Source organism: Ceratosolen solmsi, unplaced genomic scaffold (assembly GCF_000503995.2).
Source record: "Ceratosolen solmsi marchali unplaced genomic scaffold, CerSol_1.0 scaffold27, whole genome shotgun sequence".
Taxonomy (NCBI): domain Eukaryota; kingdom Metazoa; phylum Arthropoda; class Insecta; order Hymenoptera; family Agaonidae; genus Ceratosolen; species Ceratosolen solmsi.
Genome location: NW_011948426.1, coordinates 2641124 through 2660397, shown reverse-complemented (window position 1 = coordinate 2660397; position 19274 = coordinate 2641124). Strand labels below are relative to the sequence as shown.

Below are 19274 nucleotides of genomic sequence, written 5' to 3'. Positions count from 1 at the left end.
GTAGAAATGGCAATTGTAGGATACGCGTAAATTGAATTGGAGAGGTTTGCGTGGTGGGATAATATTTATTGGGCAGGATTATTTGCTGACTTGAAAATGTTACGAATTTCGTCGTCAATTCTTCGCATGGTGGAGAAGGAGGAGGAGGAGGAGGAGGAGGTGGTGGTGGTGGTGGTGGTGGTGGTTTGAGGATTTCGGCATTACGGGAGTAGTTAAAAGCCAATTACGAAATCGCTGGGCAAGACCATTTATCTCGTGGGACCATTGAGATAAAGATGATATAGGCGGAAATTTATAAGCGACAGGTACGTCGACGGTAATTTTAAGCACACTTCGGTTGTTAAAAGCAATATAAATTCAACGCGTAAAAGCGAATAAAGTAATCATTTTATTTACGTAGTGTAAGAGCGTTGAATGTAAGTGCGTGATAAGATAAGAGCTTGAATTTACGAGGCGAGCGCTGCTTAAACTTTCCGACTTGGAATGTTAAATTTCGTGAAAAGTGATTGTGTCGCGGAAATTCGACGATCGTCGCATCTTTTGCCCGTGAGCATACGATAATCAGCGCTGTTCATAGAGGATGAATCATTAGAAATTATTTATAAATTGCGAATGTTCAAATGATTATTGTTAAAAAATATTTTGTAGATTAGTGTAATAAAGACCGTTAATATATTATAATGAGGGTATAAAGTTCTCTTAAGCAGAGCGCCGAGTGTTTGAATGTTGACGGATAAAGTTCGCGTCGACGGACGTATGAAAAAAATGTTAATTTTACAAATTGCCGAAAGAATATTAAGGTATAATATTATTGTTTAAATTCATATTTGTTCGATTTGTCGGATTAAATGACGAATTCAAGAAATAATTAAGATTCTTTGTAATTAGTGGAGAATTGATGGGAAACGAATCGATAATTAGCGCTCCAACTTACTTTTCGACTTTTACATTAATAAGGCCATGCAATTGTAAGAAAGGTAAAGACATTAAAAGCTTCCACGACAATCAAAGACTATATTAATAATGTCATGAAAAAATGAAAAATGAAATTTAAAGAAAAAGAAACGAAAAAATTTTCCGCAACAATTAGATTCATCAGAATTTTTTGTTAATCGCTGATTACTTACATGCCAAAAACATTCGTTCAAGCATTTTATTCTTTCGACAAATACATTTACTCACAGAGAATTGTCTCTACTTTATATTAATCATGAGAAAATGTTACTATTTCCACTATGGAATTATTACCAAATAGTTTAGCCCATTACTTAATTTAGTGCTTAATCTACTTAATAATTTCATCACAAAAACTATTCCAAGTTTAATTTTCAATCAGTCCGGCTATTACGAACTATTGAACTTGAAAGCAAATAAATCACGTTTTACAGTGCAAATACTACTGGATTGTATTGCTAAACTTTTAGAAAAAATTGTGCAAATTTTTTCTTTTCTTTCTAATCGATTAAATTGTAACAATTAGTAATCTGATTTTGAGTCTTATCTTAAGGGGATTCGTATTTGCATTAAAAATACGTTTAATTAACGCGATTAGTTGAACTTTCTTGCTTCAACGCGACTCAACGACTCCAATGTGTAATGAACGAAATCCATCAAACGATCTCTTACAACAACAAAAATTGCTTCCTAAAGCTTAAAAAAGCTCAAACTAGCCTAGAAATCTAGCACATTGTCTTAATGAATTTACATGCTAAATATGCACGAGGACTGATCGGTTTTAATACGCCCGATTAACGCAAATCTCAAACTCCCCTTAATACAAACTATCTTACAATTATGGCTAGAATCAATAAATATTTTCTACCGACCGCTCGACCGCTTGACTTTGGCCATCAATCAATTCATCAATTTGCATGCTCTACTTGCTTAACGCGTAAAAAGTTGTTAAAGCGGAAATGACGAGCTCGTGACGAGTTGTAAACTCACCCTTAACTGATGATGAACTCGCGCGAGATGTTGATGAACCGCCTCCCGTCCCGAGAATGCCTCTAAAAAATGTTCCCACAAAACAATATTTTGCGCGCACAGCTGAGCAACGTCCACCTCCTCCGTGTCCATCATCTGTAAATGGAAAAATTTAATAAAGCAAAGACTAATCTTGAGACGCGTTTAAGAAATCTCTGCGAGTCGCAACCTCTACAACACCATCCTATGCTATCCCATGATAAAAGGGATATAAAAGAATATCAAATAATGATCAATTATATTAAATATAATCGCTAAAAATTTACATAACTAATTAAATCTTGCATAATATAAACTCGATTGCTTTAATTGATTAATAATAATTGATAATTTACAAGCAAACGGCTTTACGCATTTTTTAATTTAATTCTAAATTTTAATAATACGCTGTAATTTCGCGCGAAGACATAAAGGTAAAACAAAACATAAACAACAACAACAACAACGACGACGACGACGACAAAATCACCCTCCCCCCTATCCAAATAGTCCAGATATTATCTCGTACTATTACGAATGTTTAAATAACGAAAATAGCGGATAAATACGGTATTTATGAAAAACAAAAAAGTTCATTAATTTACAAAGTTCAAAACAAAAAAGTTGTAAGAATCGAAATCGCGTTGAAAAGACATTCTCATTCGTTTTACGCGGCAGCCAACACTTACAGCGCACTCAGTTTCCCCTCGAGAAAGAGAAAGAGAAACAGTACCTCGCGCATGCCCGCCAAAAAAGTAGGCCCATTCGTTACAAGCTTATGTTTTATAAAATGAAGTATAATCGACAAATAATCTTATAATAAAATTAACGGGACTCTAATCCACGAGTGCAACGGCCAAATTGCAAATGACGCGATAAAACGCGAGTTCGGGCCTACACAGGCGGTGTTTGGGTGGGCGTCGAAGTACGGGACGAGTCACTTTGAGCAACAATTCGGTCATGGGCGGGGCGATCGAGAGGATCGGGGGTAGGATGGGAGCAGATACGGTTTGACGGTCTCCGTCACGTACCATGGTGATCTCCTTGTGGGTGGTCTGGGCGACCTCGAGGGCGCGCTGTTGCCAGGCGGGAAGTAGCCGGGCCATGTCGGCGAGATCCCCGAGGAGGGACTCGCGGGCGGGGCGGCAATGAGGAGCCTGCTCGCCTCCTGCTGATCGAGCTTCGCGTGTTGCACTCGAGTAGCTGAGCCGACGCAGCGCGTCGTCGCCTCCTTCCGGCAAAACAGTGCGAGTCAATCGATAATTATCACGGTATCGACGTCGCTTCCTCGAGAGGAGGCCAGCCAACCGGGCTGGAGAGGATCGATGTCGACAAAATGCGTTCCTCGTAAGGGCGCGTTATTCTTCAAGGGGACCAGCCTACTCCCATCAACGAATCATCGATGCCGATCATCGATACTCATATTTTACGTAAAATAATTCGCGGATGCGGAATGCTTAGATACTATTGTCGGCCAAGGGATTAATTTATTATGCCGATACCACGACTTTTCTCTCGAATTCCGTGATCAAGCAGATAGATCGAGAATTAATGATTAATCGTGGAAAATCTAAGGCGATTGTTACTTCAGGCGATATAAACCGAGTCTACTCTTGTTTGGGATTAAGTATTATTTGAAAGTCACGGGAAGCGATTCACTTTTAATTTTTCAGTCGGCAGTCGGTTCGGCTATTTCGCGCGTAAAATTAATCGATCGAATCCATCGATCGCTTAAATCAACGTTAAAAATTAGCTCTCGCATTAGCTGACGTACAGCAGAGCTGACATATAGTTCGGGTTTTATCGAGCGTATAGACTTTGCAAGTTGCGAGTCGAACTTTTCTTAAAAAGCTCAAATAATCTAGAGTTTTAAAGATTGTGATAATCGTGATTCGAGGGTGAAATATACTTTAGACGACCTTAGTCGAATGAATGTAAATGTTGCAGGAGGCGTTACGGTGTACGTGCTTTCTTTACATCTTACTCTCTCGGTCTATCGAGTACGTACGACGCTCCGACGCTTTTATTTACCTTTCAAAAAAAAAAAAAAAAAAAAAAAAAAAAAAAAAAAATGAATTTCTGTATAATGACTTACGATATTTCTAAAAGCCGAATTATTTTCCATGTTAATAGGCGATGTTTGCTTCACTTGTACCCAGGGCTTTCCACCTCTCGGTGCGCTATTAACATAGAATTGCAGTGCTTTTGTAACATTAAAATTCATCATGAATGTGATTAGTGAGTTTGGAGTAAAATAACATTGTCTATTTAATTTTTATCCCACGTGTTGGTAAAAGGAAAATGAATGGACGATTTTGAGCGATAAGCCAATAGCAATACTTTGCATACGAGAGCAATGTTAATAAATAAACGATTTAATTGGAAAGATAATGGAGATTGTTAGCGTAAAGTTCTTACCAGCTCTGTACATAATGGAGAATGCTCTTCCTGAACTCCGTGGCAACCGAGAACAAAGAAAGCAATTGCGATTAAAACCTTCCGAGAAAATACCTTCGACAAACAAACGAGCTAAGTGCGCACGAACGCATGCACGCACGCACGCACGTACGCACGCACGCACGCACATATACGTATGAACATATACGTATACGGGCGCGCGCGCGCGCACTTAGAGACAGACAGAGAGGTAGAGAGGCATTGGAGCTTTCGTAGTATACGAACTTGATGTTGGGCTGGTGAAGAGCGACGAGGCAGCAGTGGATGGTCATGGAGACGGCGGCAAGATGAAAGTAATCGAAGAGTACCGGCAGATGGTAATGCAGGCCCTTGGTCGGCGTAAAGTTCAGCTGCAGCGCCCTGGAAGGATAATGACAAACGTACGTGACAAACGTGCGATTAGCGCTATGTTATCATAAACTTCTTCGCGGTCGCCTTTCTTTGAATTTCCGCACCGACTTTGTGCTTCTCTCGTATCCCCCCACCCCCATCCCGCCACACAACATACCTTACCGCAATCATTTCACGTGATTTTTACATAATAGCGGTTTAGCTTTACTTTTTAGCCTTCGTTTTAAAAGCCATTGCCCTTCGAATGCGAATGCCAACGTCAGTCACGTAACGCGGACGTGTTAGGATTTTGTTGTTGTTTTTTATTTTTTTTTAAACCGTCGAGCATCCGAAATGCCGGAGAACGTTTAACACGAAACTCGACATTTGGCGAAAAGCTCTATGGGCGTCGAAAGCATAATTCGTCCCTCTCCTAAATATCTGCGTTAATAATACAATAGCGTTGGTCATGGTCAATGGGAACACCGGTGACGATGGTGAGCAAAACGAGCAAAGCGATATTTCCTATATAAAGGAAGAACGCGACGATGGATATCTGCCGTCGGCGGATTGGGCATCTTCGCGTAGCTGTGATATAAGGCGGATGAGATTAAGGAATGTGCGGGCGTACCTGGACGAGACGCAAACCATGTTGCCGGGTTGAGTGAGCTCGCCGAACCAGAGCTCGACGCCGAGGTTGAAGTTGGTGCGCGCGAGCGCCTCCTCGATCTTGTGGCTGTGAACGAGGACGTGCGCCCGGAAGAGGACGGAGGTGCCGAGGGTTACCTCCTCGTTGCGGTATTGGATCTGGAAGCGCTTGCTCGTGCCTGGGGCCTCCAGCAGGTCTGCGCGAGACAAGAATAACCTAGCGTTATGGCGTATTTCTTGCTCCTCTCTCTCTCTCTCTCTCTCTCTCTCTCTCTCTCTCACTCTCACTCTCTCCCGTGATAATAAAGTGGGCGATGGGCGATGGGCGAATTCGTCGTGATAGCAGCTATCTACGCCTCTCCCTCGTCTCTCATACTCGACCAATTCATGCGATTTTTTTATCGTTTCGCGCCGTAGTTGCTGCTGCGACGCGTCGAGCATCTTTCTTTGTATGCAGTTGGGACGTTGCGCGTGTGTTTAATGCACCGATACGTAGTGCATTGCACCTGCGTGCTTAAACAAGCGAACTTGCATTGTGCGGGTGAAAGGGTGGGGTGGGGTTGGTGGGTGGAGGGTGGAGATAATTCCTGGGATGATGGAGCGTATTGCAAAAGCTTGCTGTATCGCTATAAAAATTTATCTTGTGCCTTATATGATTTTATCAAACGAGGATGATTACGAGGGAGGAAAATGATGTGTTAATGTTTGCGAACGCATGATTTAATGAGTGACTGTTTGCAAAATTGCTATAAGACATTTGAAAAAATTGTACAATCAAATGTTGTACAATGGCAATGGAATAATAGCTTTATTTTATATTGTTCAACAATTTTTTCAATTTTTACTACCATTATTATTATTATTATTATTATTATTATTATTATTATTATTATTATTATTATTATTATTATTATTATTGCTATTATTATTATTATTATTATTATTATTATTATTGTTGTTGTTGTTGTTGTTGTTGTTATTGTTATTATTATTATTGTTATTGTTATTGTTATTTTTATTGATATCGTCATTGTATTAATATTATTTTACGAATCATTGTGCACGAATGCAAGAAATTTTTCATTTTCTACATTCTTTGGCAAAATAATTTCATGCATTCGTTACGCTAATTCGCGTTCTGTTTATTTTAAACGATATTTAAACGATAATTGTACGAATGGTAATAGATGTTTTATCAAATTAATGAATACTCTTGTTTGATTGATATTTCGCTTTAATAAATTATCGGCTTGAATTCACTCGATACGGTTAGCGTTTCTATTCCCATTCTTATTTTAAATAAAATAATAGAAATAAATTGATAAATAATCAATGTAGGAATAAAATCGGGACGGGATTTTACATTACAATAGTCTTTGATCTATCACCCTTTTTACGCATTAAAATGACAAAATTACTCGATCTATTGCCATAGAGCAATAACAAATCATACAAATGTACATTAAAATATCAAAGCTTACAGACATTCATAACAACTGTGTATAAAAATAACGTAATACCAAAAAACATAAATTTATTATTGGATTTAAAAGATGATGATGATGATTGCAAGCAAGATTCGGGCAACCAATAATGAAGTTCGAAAGGATTTTAGCGTATTATTGTTCCATATAACTCGTCGCTCAATCGATTAATGCTAATGTCGGAAGGAAAGAGACTTCGAGAGTGATTTAAATTAATTTTTAGCGATTGCAAAGCTTTACCGACCCTACGATAAATAACATATACTTAGATTCGACAATTCATTGTATGAATTCGCTCTTGAGTATCATGAGCGGGTAATGGGGAAAGGTACTCACGGTTGTGCAGCTGGTTAACTTCCACCTTGATCGGCAATTTCGGCGATACCCTCAGCGAGGTTCTGATTTGGTAATACCTGGAGAAAAACATACGCTTTAAGATAGGTCAAGCTTTAAGATAAACGAAGATTCATCTGAAAGTATTAGTGCGCGCGCGCACGTACACGGGTCGTGAGAGAGCCTGCGCTTATCAAGTTTTCAGCACGGCGCTGGTACGGGACGACGGGTGGGGGAGGGAGGTGTGGCCGAGGAGGGAGAATTGGAAGAAGGAAGTTAGCGTAGGAAGGAGTTCAGGGAGAAGTTGAGAAAATCATGGGAGTCCGGGCACTACGTAACCGAAACTGCGAGCGCGGCTCTGAATTATTTTCGCGAGCAGCTTCGAATGTACGAAATAGTCTATTTTAGCGTAAAAGTCGCGCTGACGATAATTGGAAAAATCATTACGGAATTTGTCGGTAGTGTTGAGAATTGTCCGTCCGGTGAGAATTGTCGGTGACTTTTGTTTAAAATGATCTTTATTAATTCATAAGAGATACGTATATATGTGTATATGCGTATATGTATATATGTGTATATATATATACATACATATATATATATATATATATATATATATATATATATATACATCCGAAGAACGTGTATATGAATTTGATAGCAATTTTGTAAGAGAAATAAATCGGATTTACATACTTCCAAGTTTTTGAGTGATTTTTTTTTTAAACGTAATTCAATTGAGGAGAGAAAAAATTTCTTATGTTATGGAATTTAACCAATCGACATAATAATTTGTTAAATGCATTTTATAATTATAATGAACGTGTACATTTAAATCCCAATTATAGCAGCATTTCAATTATTTGCTGAATTGGCCATCATTTTAATTATAAGTAATATAAGGTCATGAGTTATTTGAGATTGTAACCACTGAGTTTGAAGAGAAAATCAAATTAATTGAATTATATTAAATCGCTTTAAATTTAAATTACAAATTTATATTCTAAGCGAGTATATGGTTACCTAAGTCCTTAAATACATATTATCAGTTGGGATATTTATAAAGAATTTTTTCTGATTTAACAATACATCAATTAAAAAGGAAATTCGCCATTAATTCAAAGCAAATAAAATTATCATTTTATGAAGTTTTATGAAAATTTACTTTAAAATTTTTAATAAGAAAGTATTATAAAGGAAGATTATTTTTGTACCAAAGCTTTCATAATTAGTTACAATAATAATAGAGAACATAAAATGTATAATTTCAAGGAAATAAAATGGTAGACTTATAGCTTTATTACAAGTAATAGCATATTATTTCAAGTGACTAAAATAGGAAATTTTTACAGTACTAACCTCTTATATAATCATTAATTCTACAATGAATTGTCACTGTTACTATCATTAAAAAAATAAAATCCGAATACTCCTCTTGATCGAATAATTATTGTGTTGCAAAATTGTAAATAATTGAGTGTGCAAATTGTAAATTATTTAAAAAGTTATAATTGATAAAGATGACAAACGCATAGTTGTACGATCTTAAAGCTTTTAATTAAGTTGACATTTCTGTTTAGAGTTTCGATGGGAAAATAAATAACTGGCGCTGGCAGCGCAGTTCCTTATCACTTGATTACCCCAAGGCTGCAAGGATCCATCGTGCATAAACATGGAAAGACTTTCTTATCGATTCTCATAGGTGCTGCACGTTGCTTTACCTCATAAATTTATCCCTTTTTCAACTCGAGGCGAACATGAAAATATCATTTTTAATTTACTTGGAAAATTAAAAACGTTATTACAAAATATATTCATCGAACTTTATCGATATTATTATCATTATTATTATCGTTGTTGTTATCGTCGTCGTCGTCGTCGCCGTCGTCGTCGTCGTCGTCGTCGTCGTCGTGGTTGTTGGTGTTGTTGTTGTTACTGTTGTTATTGCTGTTGTTATTGATGTTGTTGCTGTTGTCATTATTCATTATATATAATAATTATTATTTATTGTTATTATATGCAATATCCTTACAAGCCCGTTGGATGAATCATAAAATTGAGGCCCGGGAAATGTACCGAGAAACGCGAGTACTGTTGCTTCCTTGAAACTCAAGATACCGTTCTCAAATATGTTTAAGCGACATATAAAACCGGCACGCAAGAGCGTTATATTTAAAAAAGTTAAACGCCATGCAGCGAATGGCCAGCGAGATGCAAAGAGCAGCCGAAACCGTGATTAAAGAATAAAAAAATAACAACGACGACGACGACAACCATAATAATAATAATAATAATAATAATAATAATAATAATGTTAATGATAATAATAATAATAATAACAATAATAATAATAATAATAATAATAATAATAATAATAATAATAACGATCAACAAAAATTAGTAATGATAACAATAACAATAGTAATAGTAATAATGATGATGATGCTTACCCGCGTTGGAAGAGATCGACGTTGTAGAACTTGCAGAGCTCGAGAGAGAACTCGAGTGTGGCCTGTAGATCGCTCATATCGGTGGCGAGGCCCGGGCCCTTGGGCCTCAGCTCGCGCTCGAGCGCCGGAGCGCCAAATCCGGGCCCTTCGCACCTCCCGACCTACCCGCCCTTGGCTTTCCCCCCTCCATCGTCACTCGGAGGCCGCTGCACCGGGCCGGAGGCTCTGCGAACACGGGCATTCGGCTTTAACGGACCCAATTCACCAATACACCAATTAGGAGAGAGTCGTGAGAACAGCATTGTGCGCTGTGCTTACGAGGCATTGTGCCCGGGAGACAACCATTTAACGGCGATATTCCGTCTACGGGCGATTACCGATGCGTTAACAGTCGTGAAGAAGTGTGGAAATTGGCGGAATAATGTTTGTCGTAAGACTGTTTACCGCGGAAGATTTTTATGCAATTTTGAGAAGAGAGATATTCGAGCGAGATGGACCATTAACGAGGATTTAAATTAACAAGGGAAGATACGTGTGTCGAGATAGCGGGGGATGCGATATTATGTTTAATGGAGCTGAATGGCAGGTAGGTGATGATGTTAAATTGCACGTCGAATGCGCGTTCACGAGATTTTTGACTAAATAACAACGTTAACCTTTATCGATCAGTATTGACAATTTAATGAAAGAACCAGTTAGTGAAAGAGCCAATTAATTATTGATTGTCGATGAATTTTTAGATGGATATGAGAATATTGTATTAAATGACATTGCTTTCTTGTATTTGCTAGTTTACATTATATTTCCAATCTTTCTACGCTCTTATGAAACGTACGGTATTCACGGGGGGGGGGGGGCTTTGAATTTCAAATACTTTTTTAATTTAATACAATGAGAGCAAAAAAAAAAAAAAAAAAAATGAAAGGAAAGAAAGAGATTTTATACGCGTATGAAGTTTTTAATTATAGATAACATTAATTTAATAGTATTTACTATTATAAACGTTGTCCGTAACCAATTTTTATAAAAAATTTAAGACAATTTTGCAAGAGCACAACTATTAGGTAAAATAGTTATGGTTTAATAATTTTTCATTTATAATATTTACTTCTTGATAATCCTGGTAAAAAAATTATTATAATTATTAAGCAAAATTTACTATTCCTGCAGTATCGCTTTAATTGACAACAATCGCTCCTTCATCATTGAGGTGAGTAAATTAAAAATTTTTATCTTCAATTAATATTCTAATATAATAAAAATTCGTCCATATTGCAATAAAGAAATCAATATATAAATATGTATTAACGGTAACGTATGTATTTTAATACAAACATAAAATAAAAGTGAGTCCTTCGATAATTCTTATATTAGCCGATCAACCACCTCCAGCTGGCCCACCTAATCTTAAAAAATGTTACTTTTTATAAAAAAAAATAGTGCATTCGAGTACTTTGCTCGAATAAAATGTATTGAAATAACGTTTCATTATTTGTATTCTCAGAATAATGATAGAACTGATGAAATTTTTATATAGCATGAAATGATAAAAATAATCCGTACTTGAAAGAATTACAACTAACTCCTGATTAATCCACGTGAAGTGCGGGTTATTGGTCTTATTTGCGGAAATGGAACACGTGCGGTAAGTCGGTAATTTCTATTTTCCGATAGCCGAACAATTAAAACTCGTTTCACGTACTAAATTCTTTATTTATCGAATATTCAGAATAAGATAAAAGGTATTAAAGGAAAAATATAATGGAACATGAAAATCAATCAGTTTTGCTATTTAAGCTGTTTAATTTAATGCATCGAAAAATGAAATGACATAATTACAACTAACTGTATGTAAATATATGTATATATATATATATATATATGTATATATACGTGTGTGTGTGTGTGTGTGGGCGCGCGCGCTCGTACGCAAATGGATATGCATATTCATTCGCAGACACGCACTCATACATTGTACACAACATATATTTTATGGCTCTGTAAGCGTGAAAAATGTATGAATCCAATTTTGAAAATTACATATCGTAATCGAAATGAGGCAAATGAGGAAATCGCGAATTTAATATTTAAACAAGAAGAAAAAAAAGAACATTTTCTTAATAATAATGTTAAATTAGAAAATAATATAGTTTCTTTTGGAAAACAATTATTTAACATAGTGAATTTTTAAAGTAAACTTACCCATAATACTCTATAAGGCTCATAATAAAAACAAACTCAAATAAAAATTTTATTTTGAAAATAATGTGAAAAAAATGTAAAGATTCAGTTCACATGTTCATATAATTAGTCTTATCTGTATGTAGAGATATCGTGAAGGATTTTTTGCTGAAAACTAAAATTCGAAGTAGGTGAAAATTTATCAGAAATATGGTAAAAATCATTTCCAATGATTCTTCTCAAGATATTGAAGTTTGATTGAATTTTTATTAAAAATAAAAAGCGTCTGCGCAATTCGATAAATTTTAACAAACAATAGTGTAAAATGAAATATATTAATAATATTATTGCAAATATTATTGCAATATTCATTTGTATTAATTATATTTTTACATTTTATTGCAAGTGGCGAATAACCAAAAGGTATCATTCCATAACATCTATTCTCATATTCTACTTTATCCTGATGATATTAAGTCGATGAAAATAAACTTAATACCAATAATCATGCGGCAATCATATATAGATTAGACTGAAAATGAAAAAGTGGAAATAAAATCAATAGATATGAAAATTGCAAACTATTCCCAGTGACGTCAACAAACAAGAAAATACAAAAAACTCTCAGTGTCTCGGATAAATGAGCTTTTCAACACAATTCACAAAGAAATTAGTGAATGTAGCGTTCCTTTCTCCACGTGCCCCATGCACTCTGGCATTATTGCCGAAATCCTTGCGTACGCTTTAAAATAATCCATTATAAAAGTTTCTATAGAAGGGCTCTTTACAAGCACGCAGCGCTGATCTCGCGACGCGTAATGAAAGCTTGAAAAAGAAAGATTGAGGGAGCAGAAAACGTTGCAATTAGAAAGGTCGATTCGTAAGCGGCGATTTTTCATTCGGCCGCAGCCTCGGAAAAAAAAATGAATGGAGAATGGGGTGAAACGCAGAGAGAGAGAGAGAGAGAGAGAGAGAGAGGAATAAGAGGCACGTGTTCAGGTAGCTGGAGGCTCGCTGTCTTTAGAACTTATCATTCTTCTTATTATTTTTTTTCTTTTTTTTTCTTTCTTTTTTTTCTTTTTTTTTCTTTTTTTTTAACGAAGCCTCACAACACGACGCATACCACGGACCCATATGGGTATGACCGATAATTTCTTGACTGCCCTATAACCGTAAGAGCATGCGAATAATGACGTATTTGATGTTCGATGAAATTGCTGTCAAGGTCTACTCAAATATGAAAATCGGAAAATATTTAGTTTATTTCCACCGCGTTTGCGTCATGAGTAATGTATAACGTTACACGACAACTTTGTCCTTTAGTAATCGTCGACACGAATCGTAAATGAAGTTACGTAAATCTTCGACTTTATTTTCGGAAGGCATTAACTAGCTGCCACACAACAGCGGCGTTCGTTTAAAATTTTCTTTATTATCTTTTCTTAATAATGAATGAGCTTTGTAGCGATTAGGGAAGCTTTTAAAACGGTGCAACTTATCGACGATTAATTAGGGATAAAGTTTTAAATGAATTTATATCCAAATTAAGAAAAATTATTCTTTATCGATGTGCATTAAAACATGCTGTATGCTCAAAACTAATAATTATTATTTTATTATAAATTAATACCGTATAATAGTCGGTTTAATTTAGCGGATAATGCTGCGATGTGTTTTTAGGTCAATATTTTTAAGTCTTGCATTATATTAATAAATACTATCAGAATTGCGTTAACATTATTTTTTAAAAGTAACTATATCTTAATATTTTCAGTACTGGCTTAAGGTTTTATTATGCGCGCATTCATTTTGTCCATTTCCCCTAAAACTTACATAACAATTTTCATCTTTTATTAGGTATGTTTTAGGATGTAGAAAAATATTTGTACTTCAGTTTTTCAGTTTTTTTTTTTTTTTTTTTTTTTTTTTTTTTTTTTTTTTCAAGGGCCAATTAAATCCTATAGTGAAATTATGATTTTTTTTTTCTTTTTTCTTTCTTTTCTTTTTTTTTTTATTCATTTCACTGCGTTATGAAAAAGCAGATTATTTTCAATTTCATTTTCTTATATATCTGTCTATAAAATATATACAAGACTAACGATCTCTATAATTTATATTTAAATATAATGTGCAAATCGCATACCATAGTACCCGTGCTGAATGTTCAATACTTGAATCCATAATCCATATCCTGTCTTATCCTTTGGAAAAACAGTACGAAAATTGTAACTATCCGGTAATGGTATTCGAGTTCGTAAAGAAAAGATGATTGTGTAAGTTAAGAGACTTTTAAGTGGGATATAATAATTATTTGACAATCTTAGTTATTATTATCAATTAACCTAACTCATTGCAAAAGTCAATTTCAAACATTAAAGCAAACATTGTTTAATAAAAGTTACGTTTTTTAGTCAAGTAGTCGGATGTTTCTAAATTCAGATAAAGTGTCCACATACCGCTGTATTATAACATATAATAATTAAAAGATATAATTTGACAAATTATATGAAAATATATATTTTGGAAATTTTACACGTTGAAACATTCAAATTGAAAGCTCAGATCAGCATATCTATCGAATATCTATCGAAATTCGCATATTCGCTTTCTAATGATTGTTTACATAACTACAATGAATTATTATTGCTCCATATAAACGCTCATTATGAATCATAGATGTTACACGCGCTTAGATCTATAATCAATCTTCTTACGTAATGACTTTAAATATAATTCCCGTACGGCCAAGTACGACTGGAATCTATTCGGAGCATTAGACTTAAAATACAGTCAGTGAAGAATACTCTTAGAGATGGACAGTGCTTCTACGGAGATAAAAGCCTCTAACTAAAAATAGAGTAATATCGATGTAATGGCCATACGATAATGAAAGTAGTAGTGAATCTGACGAATAAAATTATCCTACATATTTTTAATAAATGAATAATTATATTTTTGTTATTATGAAGAAAGGTTAAAAGTAATAGTAATTTAGGGTTATGATGTTTTAATCATTAAGGGAACATGAACTCTTAACAAAGAAATTATTCTAAAAAGGAATCTTATTACTATGACAGACGCACGAATAACTTGTAAATATCGAAGCTCGCGATCGCCAAGTATTACATTACTGCATCCACATCTCATTTAAATAACGAGTGAAAAGAGCGAAAGAGAGAGAGAGAGAGAGAGAGAGAGAGAGATAGAGAGAGACAGAGAGAGACAGAGCTTAATCTCATTCATCCATGTTATTAATACAGGAGAGTGTGCGTGCGTGGCAACGTTTGGCCAGTGATACGTATGCGATTTGTATTTCAGTGGTGAAAGCAACAGTTATCAAAGTTCGTTACGGCTTTATATTTCCGAGATGAGTTTACCGGCCCGGAGATGATTTATTCAAGTTTATATTAGATCACACTTTCGACCAGTTTTGTATGCAGACGGAGCGTCAGCTTCACCAATGGAAACTTTCTTTTTCCTTGCTCCGATAAAAATCCAAATAAAAATCTAGTTTAATATCTTTTGTTGTTATTCTCAATAGTACCGCCCTCCCACCACCACCAGAATAAAAAAACACATACGTGCGCACACGCGCCCGCACACAAACACAAATATGTATACTCGACATTGGACCTTTGATGAGATTGTCCGACAAAATCGTAAAATTAAGTAAGATACTGTGCAAGTTAATGTAATACGACGGGCGTGACGTAAGGGATATGTATTTTACCGATGGTGTAAAAACTTTTTATTTCATTTCAATAATCAAATATTCTTTAATCGTATTTTAATAAATTTTCGTGCACAGCATTATAAAAGTAGCAAAATTCCAATATTTATTTCTAATGATTGAAAATATTTGTCATTAACGCAACGTTAGAAGTTATATCTTTTATTAAATAAAATTAACAAACAGATTAAGCATAAAGTTAAAACAATTATAAATAATTTCGATACAAAGTATTTGACTTGGAATGCTTAGAATGCGGATGGAATGTTGTCTCTTTCTTTCGAATATAACTAGTACTGTTCGTTAAAATAATGACTTAAAAGCCCAAAAAAATGTTTAAATATACTTTTACTCACTTATCAAAGCTAGGCAAACGATATTTTTTCTTTATCTTTTAATGCACATTCGTGATATTACTGATTAGTTTTGAAGTTTGGGTTTGAGTTTGAAAGTTAACAAAGCTTTGAGAGAGTAAAATATCATTTTTAAATAAATGCACTTTTGAGATTGTAAATAAATCCTTTATACCCACATATCTCAATATCTTCGTTCAAAATCAAATAGATAAATATTATATTGCAATCAGGTATAAATATAAAATAAATTATTTTGTCAAGCTAATTATAATAAATAATTTTAATAGCAATTTTTGTTTATTTAAATTTAACGAAATTATCGGTAGAGCATTATAATATAATACTATAGAATAATATCGACTTTAATGAATAAATAATTATCTTAGTCTTTCATTGTCTTTGTAGTTAAAAAATTTTTGTTAATAATAAAATTGTATTCAACATCGTCGGCACAGATATAAAAAATTTAACGTAATTATTATTATAGAAATATCTTTTATATACGTTTATACGGTGATTGTGAAAGTTACAAAAATAATATTCCAACTATTTTACGTATTCAATCAGGCAGTTTTTATGCATATTATTTTGTTTATTCAATATATCAATAATATTGTGTATTCTAATATTTTAAGGCTTGACGCATTATTAATACCATGAATAGATTAATATATCATCCACTTGCACGTAATAATAATAATAATAATAATAATAATAATAATAAAGTAATTATTTTGTCTTACAATACATTGAATTTAATGAAAAATAACAAAAATACTTAAATTATTAATTATTTAATAATTAAAGTAAAAAAAAAAAAAAAAAAGAGAGAGAGTAAAAACGGTGCTCTAGGAGGCCAGGAGTGGTTTTTTGTAAGAAATCTAATAACGAAAATGTTTGATTGAATTCGTTTTGAAAACACACGTGTAATGTCATCTTCTCTTTATTCACAAGGGGTCGTGTAATAGAGATTTTATGAAAGAAAAATGGTTTTTAATGTCAAAGAATTCGTTAAAGTAATAAGAAAAACAAGAAGCGAGATAAAGCCTTGATATATAGCAACATTTCGGAAAGAGTTATCCTCGAATATACATTTTAAAATGCAAGATATACGTTCAACACTTTTAATTAATGCGTCATAGAAATATAAAAATAATTAATACGCAATGTACTTGAAGCTTCGGCCTAAGCTTCGTAATGTATGCTTAAGCTCGAAATTGAATTCGGAAGTGAGCGCGAAATGCAATGAAAGCCGTCGATTAGGCATTCTGAAAATCAGGAAGTAATTTTGGAAAAAATTTGATATAAAAGCATTAGAGAAGCTCAGAAATCTTTACGGGACGGTGTATCTCGAATTTAAGGTAAAATATGAGCATTAGCCGTGAGTAGCTGAAGTAAAGGGGCACGAGAAGAAGCACTTAATCTAGTGACGGTGGGTTGGGTTAGTGTCGGTTTGGTAGAAAGGGGCTGGGGAGGGGATGGGGTGGCAGGAGAGGGGCGCGAGTGAGATAGGAGTGTCGGGCGGCAGCAGCAGCAGCAGCAGAGGTATTCGATTGTATTCCTCTTTTGGGAGTTGCTACCATCACCATTAGCATCACTAACACTACCTCCACCACCACTACTACCACGAGGTTCGCGAGCAGCTACAGCAGCAGCATCGCCGACGTCTGTGGTATAATTTCGTCTATTCAGCAAATGAATCGAGGGGTAGGCGAGCTCGACGGACGCTGCCGCCAACATCGACCGTGTCAAGAGGCGACTTCACCTCGATTACGCCTTGAAAAAAAAAATAAAAAAAAAATAATAATAATAATAATAATAATAATAAAAATAAAAAGACGGAGAAGGGCGAGAGTGAAAAAAGTGACGCAAACGAGCTCCGACGACTTAAAGAGAGCGGCGCGAACTAACTGGCGCTCGATGCGCATCCGTTTTCAATGCCCAGCTAGAAAAAAACTTCAATGAGCTCTGCCGACTATGTGCACGAGCTTTTTCTCAAGCTTTTCAGCCCAGTTACTTTCTCTTTTTCTCTTATTTTTTTTTTCTTTTTTGATTTTTTTTTATTTGAAGTACCAGTGAGCGAGGCGGCTTAGCTGCAGCTGGGCTTTTTTAAAACTGGCTAATGTTTATTTGGAGTCGCATCCTAGCCTCCCCCCCCCCCCCAGTCCCTCACTGTGCTAAACAGCGTCATACCCAATATATTAATAATTAATTGTATCGAAGGAAGCAGCGATTACCATTGCTATTACGATGATAATATTAGTTCCTCGTTACTCCAATGACAATTATTTCCTTGAGAAACACGTTCCTCGCCTCGATTCGGCGCTCGTCGAAATGGAAGGAGGAAAGAAAAAAACAAAAAACAAAAAAGGAATGACGCGTTGATCGGTATCAGCAGCTTAAATTGTTTAAACTGGTAGTTCAAGTTGCAGGTTATATAATATTGCATCGATGGAAGATCGTTTATGTATGGAAAACTTGAGGGAGAGAATTGTGATTGAGAAGGGGGGGGGGAGGGTTGAAAGCGAGAGATAATAAGGGAATTTCGATAGCTACAGTATAATGTAAAAACTTTTTAAGTACTTTTTGTATTTGAAGTGATTTGAAACTGTCGAAAATGTTGGCTCGAGTGATATTCGGTCGATTGCGTATAATAAAATTATTATGAATAGGTAATAGAAATGATTAGTCTGCGATTAGATGAAGAGAAGTCGAAGGCACGACAACATATTCAAATGTACGAAAGAACTTGTTTAGAATTCGTAATAATTTAAAGCTTCGTTTCATCCAAATAAATACAAATTATTTGAGAAATTTAGTAATTAAATGGTTAAATAAATGTAAAATTATCGTGAATCAATGAGCAAAAATTGTCTTTGTTTCATCTAAGTAATCCATGTATCGTTAATTTCTTTTAATTCCTTTGATTCTCTAGGCAAGAAAATTTTAGTATTTATTTGGAAATATATGACTGATAATTGTTTAGAAAAAATATGCTACTTCGATTAACTTTTAAATAAAAAGAATCGTCTGTTTTGAATATTAATTAAGCGCGAAACTACTCGCTCGCGCTTTCGTACGAAAATTTGCGAAAGAATTTCATCAAATCTTCGTCCATTTACATAGTACTTTCGAAGAAAATGAGTTATGCGAACTTTATCAACGGGATATTTGATACAAAAGCTATTGCATAAGTATTTAATGGAGATTATTATAACAAAATCATCGCCTTTATCGTCTATTTTAAACATCTAATTCAATTATTCACGAGTCGCAATTTTGAACTACGATATTTCTATCGAACGATCACTGAGTTTATAAGTTTCCATACCCGTTTTAATAT

General features: G+C 34.8%; 1 protein-coding gene across 1 annotated transcript in view; it reads right to left on the bottom strand.

Annotated features, from left to right (window-relative positions):
• The window catches only part of LOC105363312 (protein FAM135B), a 62736-nt gene that overhangs the window by 16730 nt on the left and 26732 nt on the right, over positions 1-19274 (bottom strand). Inside the window, exons 2-9 of the mRNA XM_011500980.1 lie at positions 9665-9889; positions 7218-7294; positions 5381-5594; positions 4645-4779; positions 4381-4410; positions 4033-4142; positions 2994-3190; positions 1945-2079 (exon numbers count right to left, since the gene is read on the bottom strand). Of these exons, the coding sequence (XP_011499282.1) occupies positions 1945-2079; positions 2994-3190; positions 4033-4142; positions 4381-4410; positions 4645-4779; positions 5381-5594; positions 7218-7294; positions 9665-9741 (975 nt within the window). The 5' untranslated portion in view covers positions 9742-9889. The remainder of the gene's footprint in view (positions 1-1944; positions 2080-2993; positions 3191-4032; positions 4143-4380; positions 4411-4644; positions 4780-5380; positions 5595-7217; positions 7295-9664; positions 9890-19274) is intronic.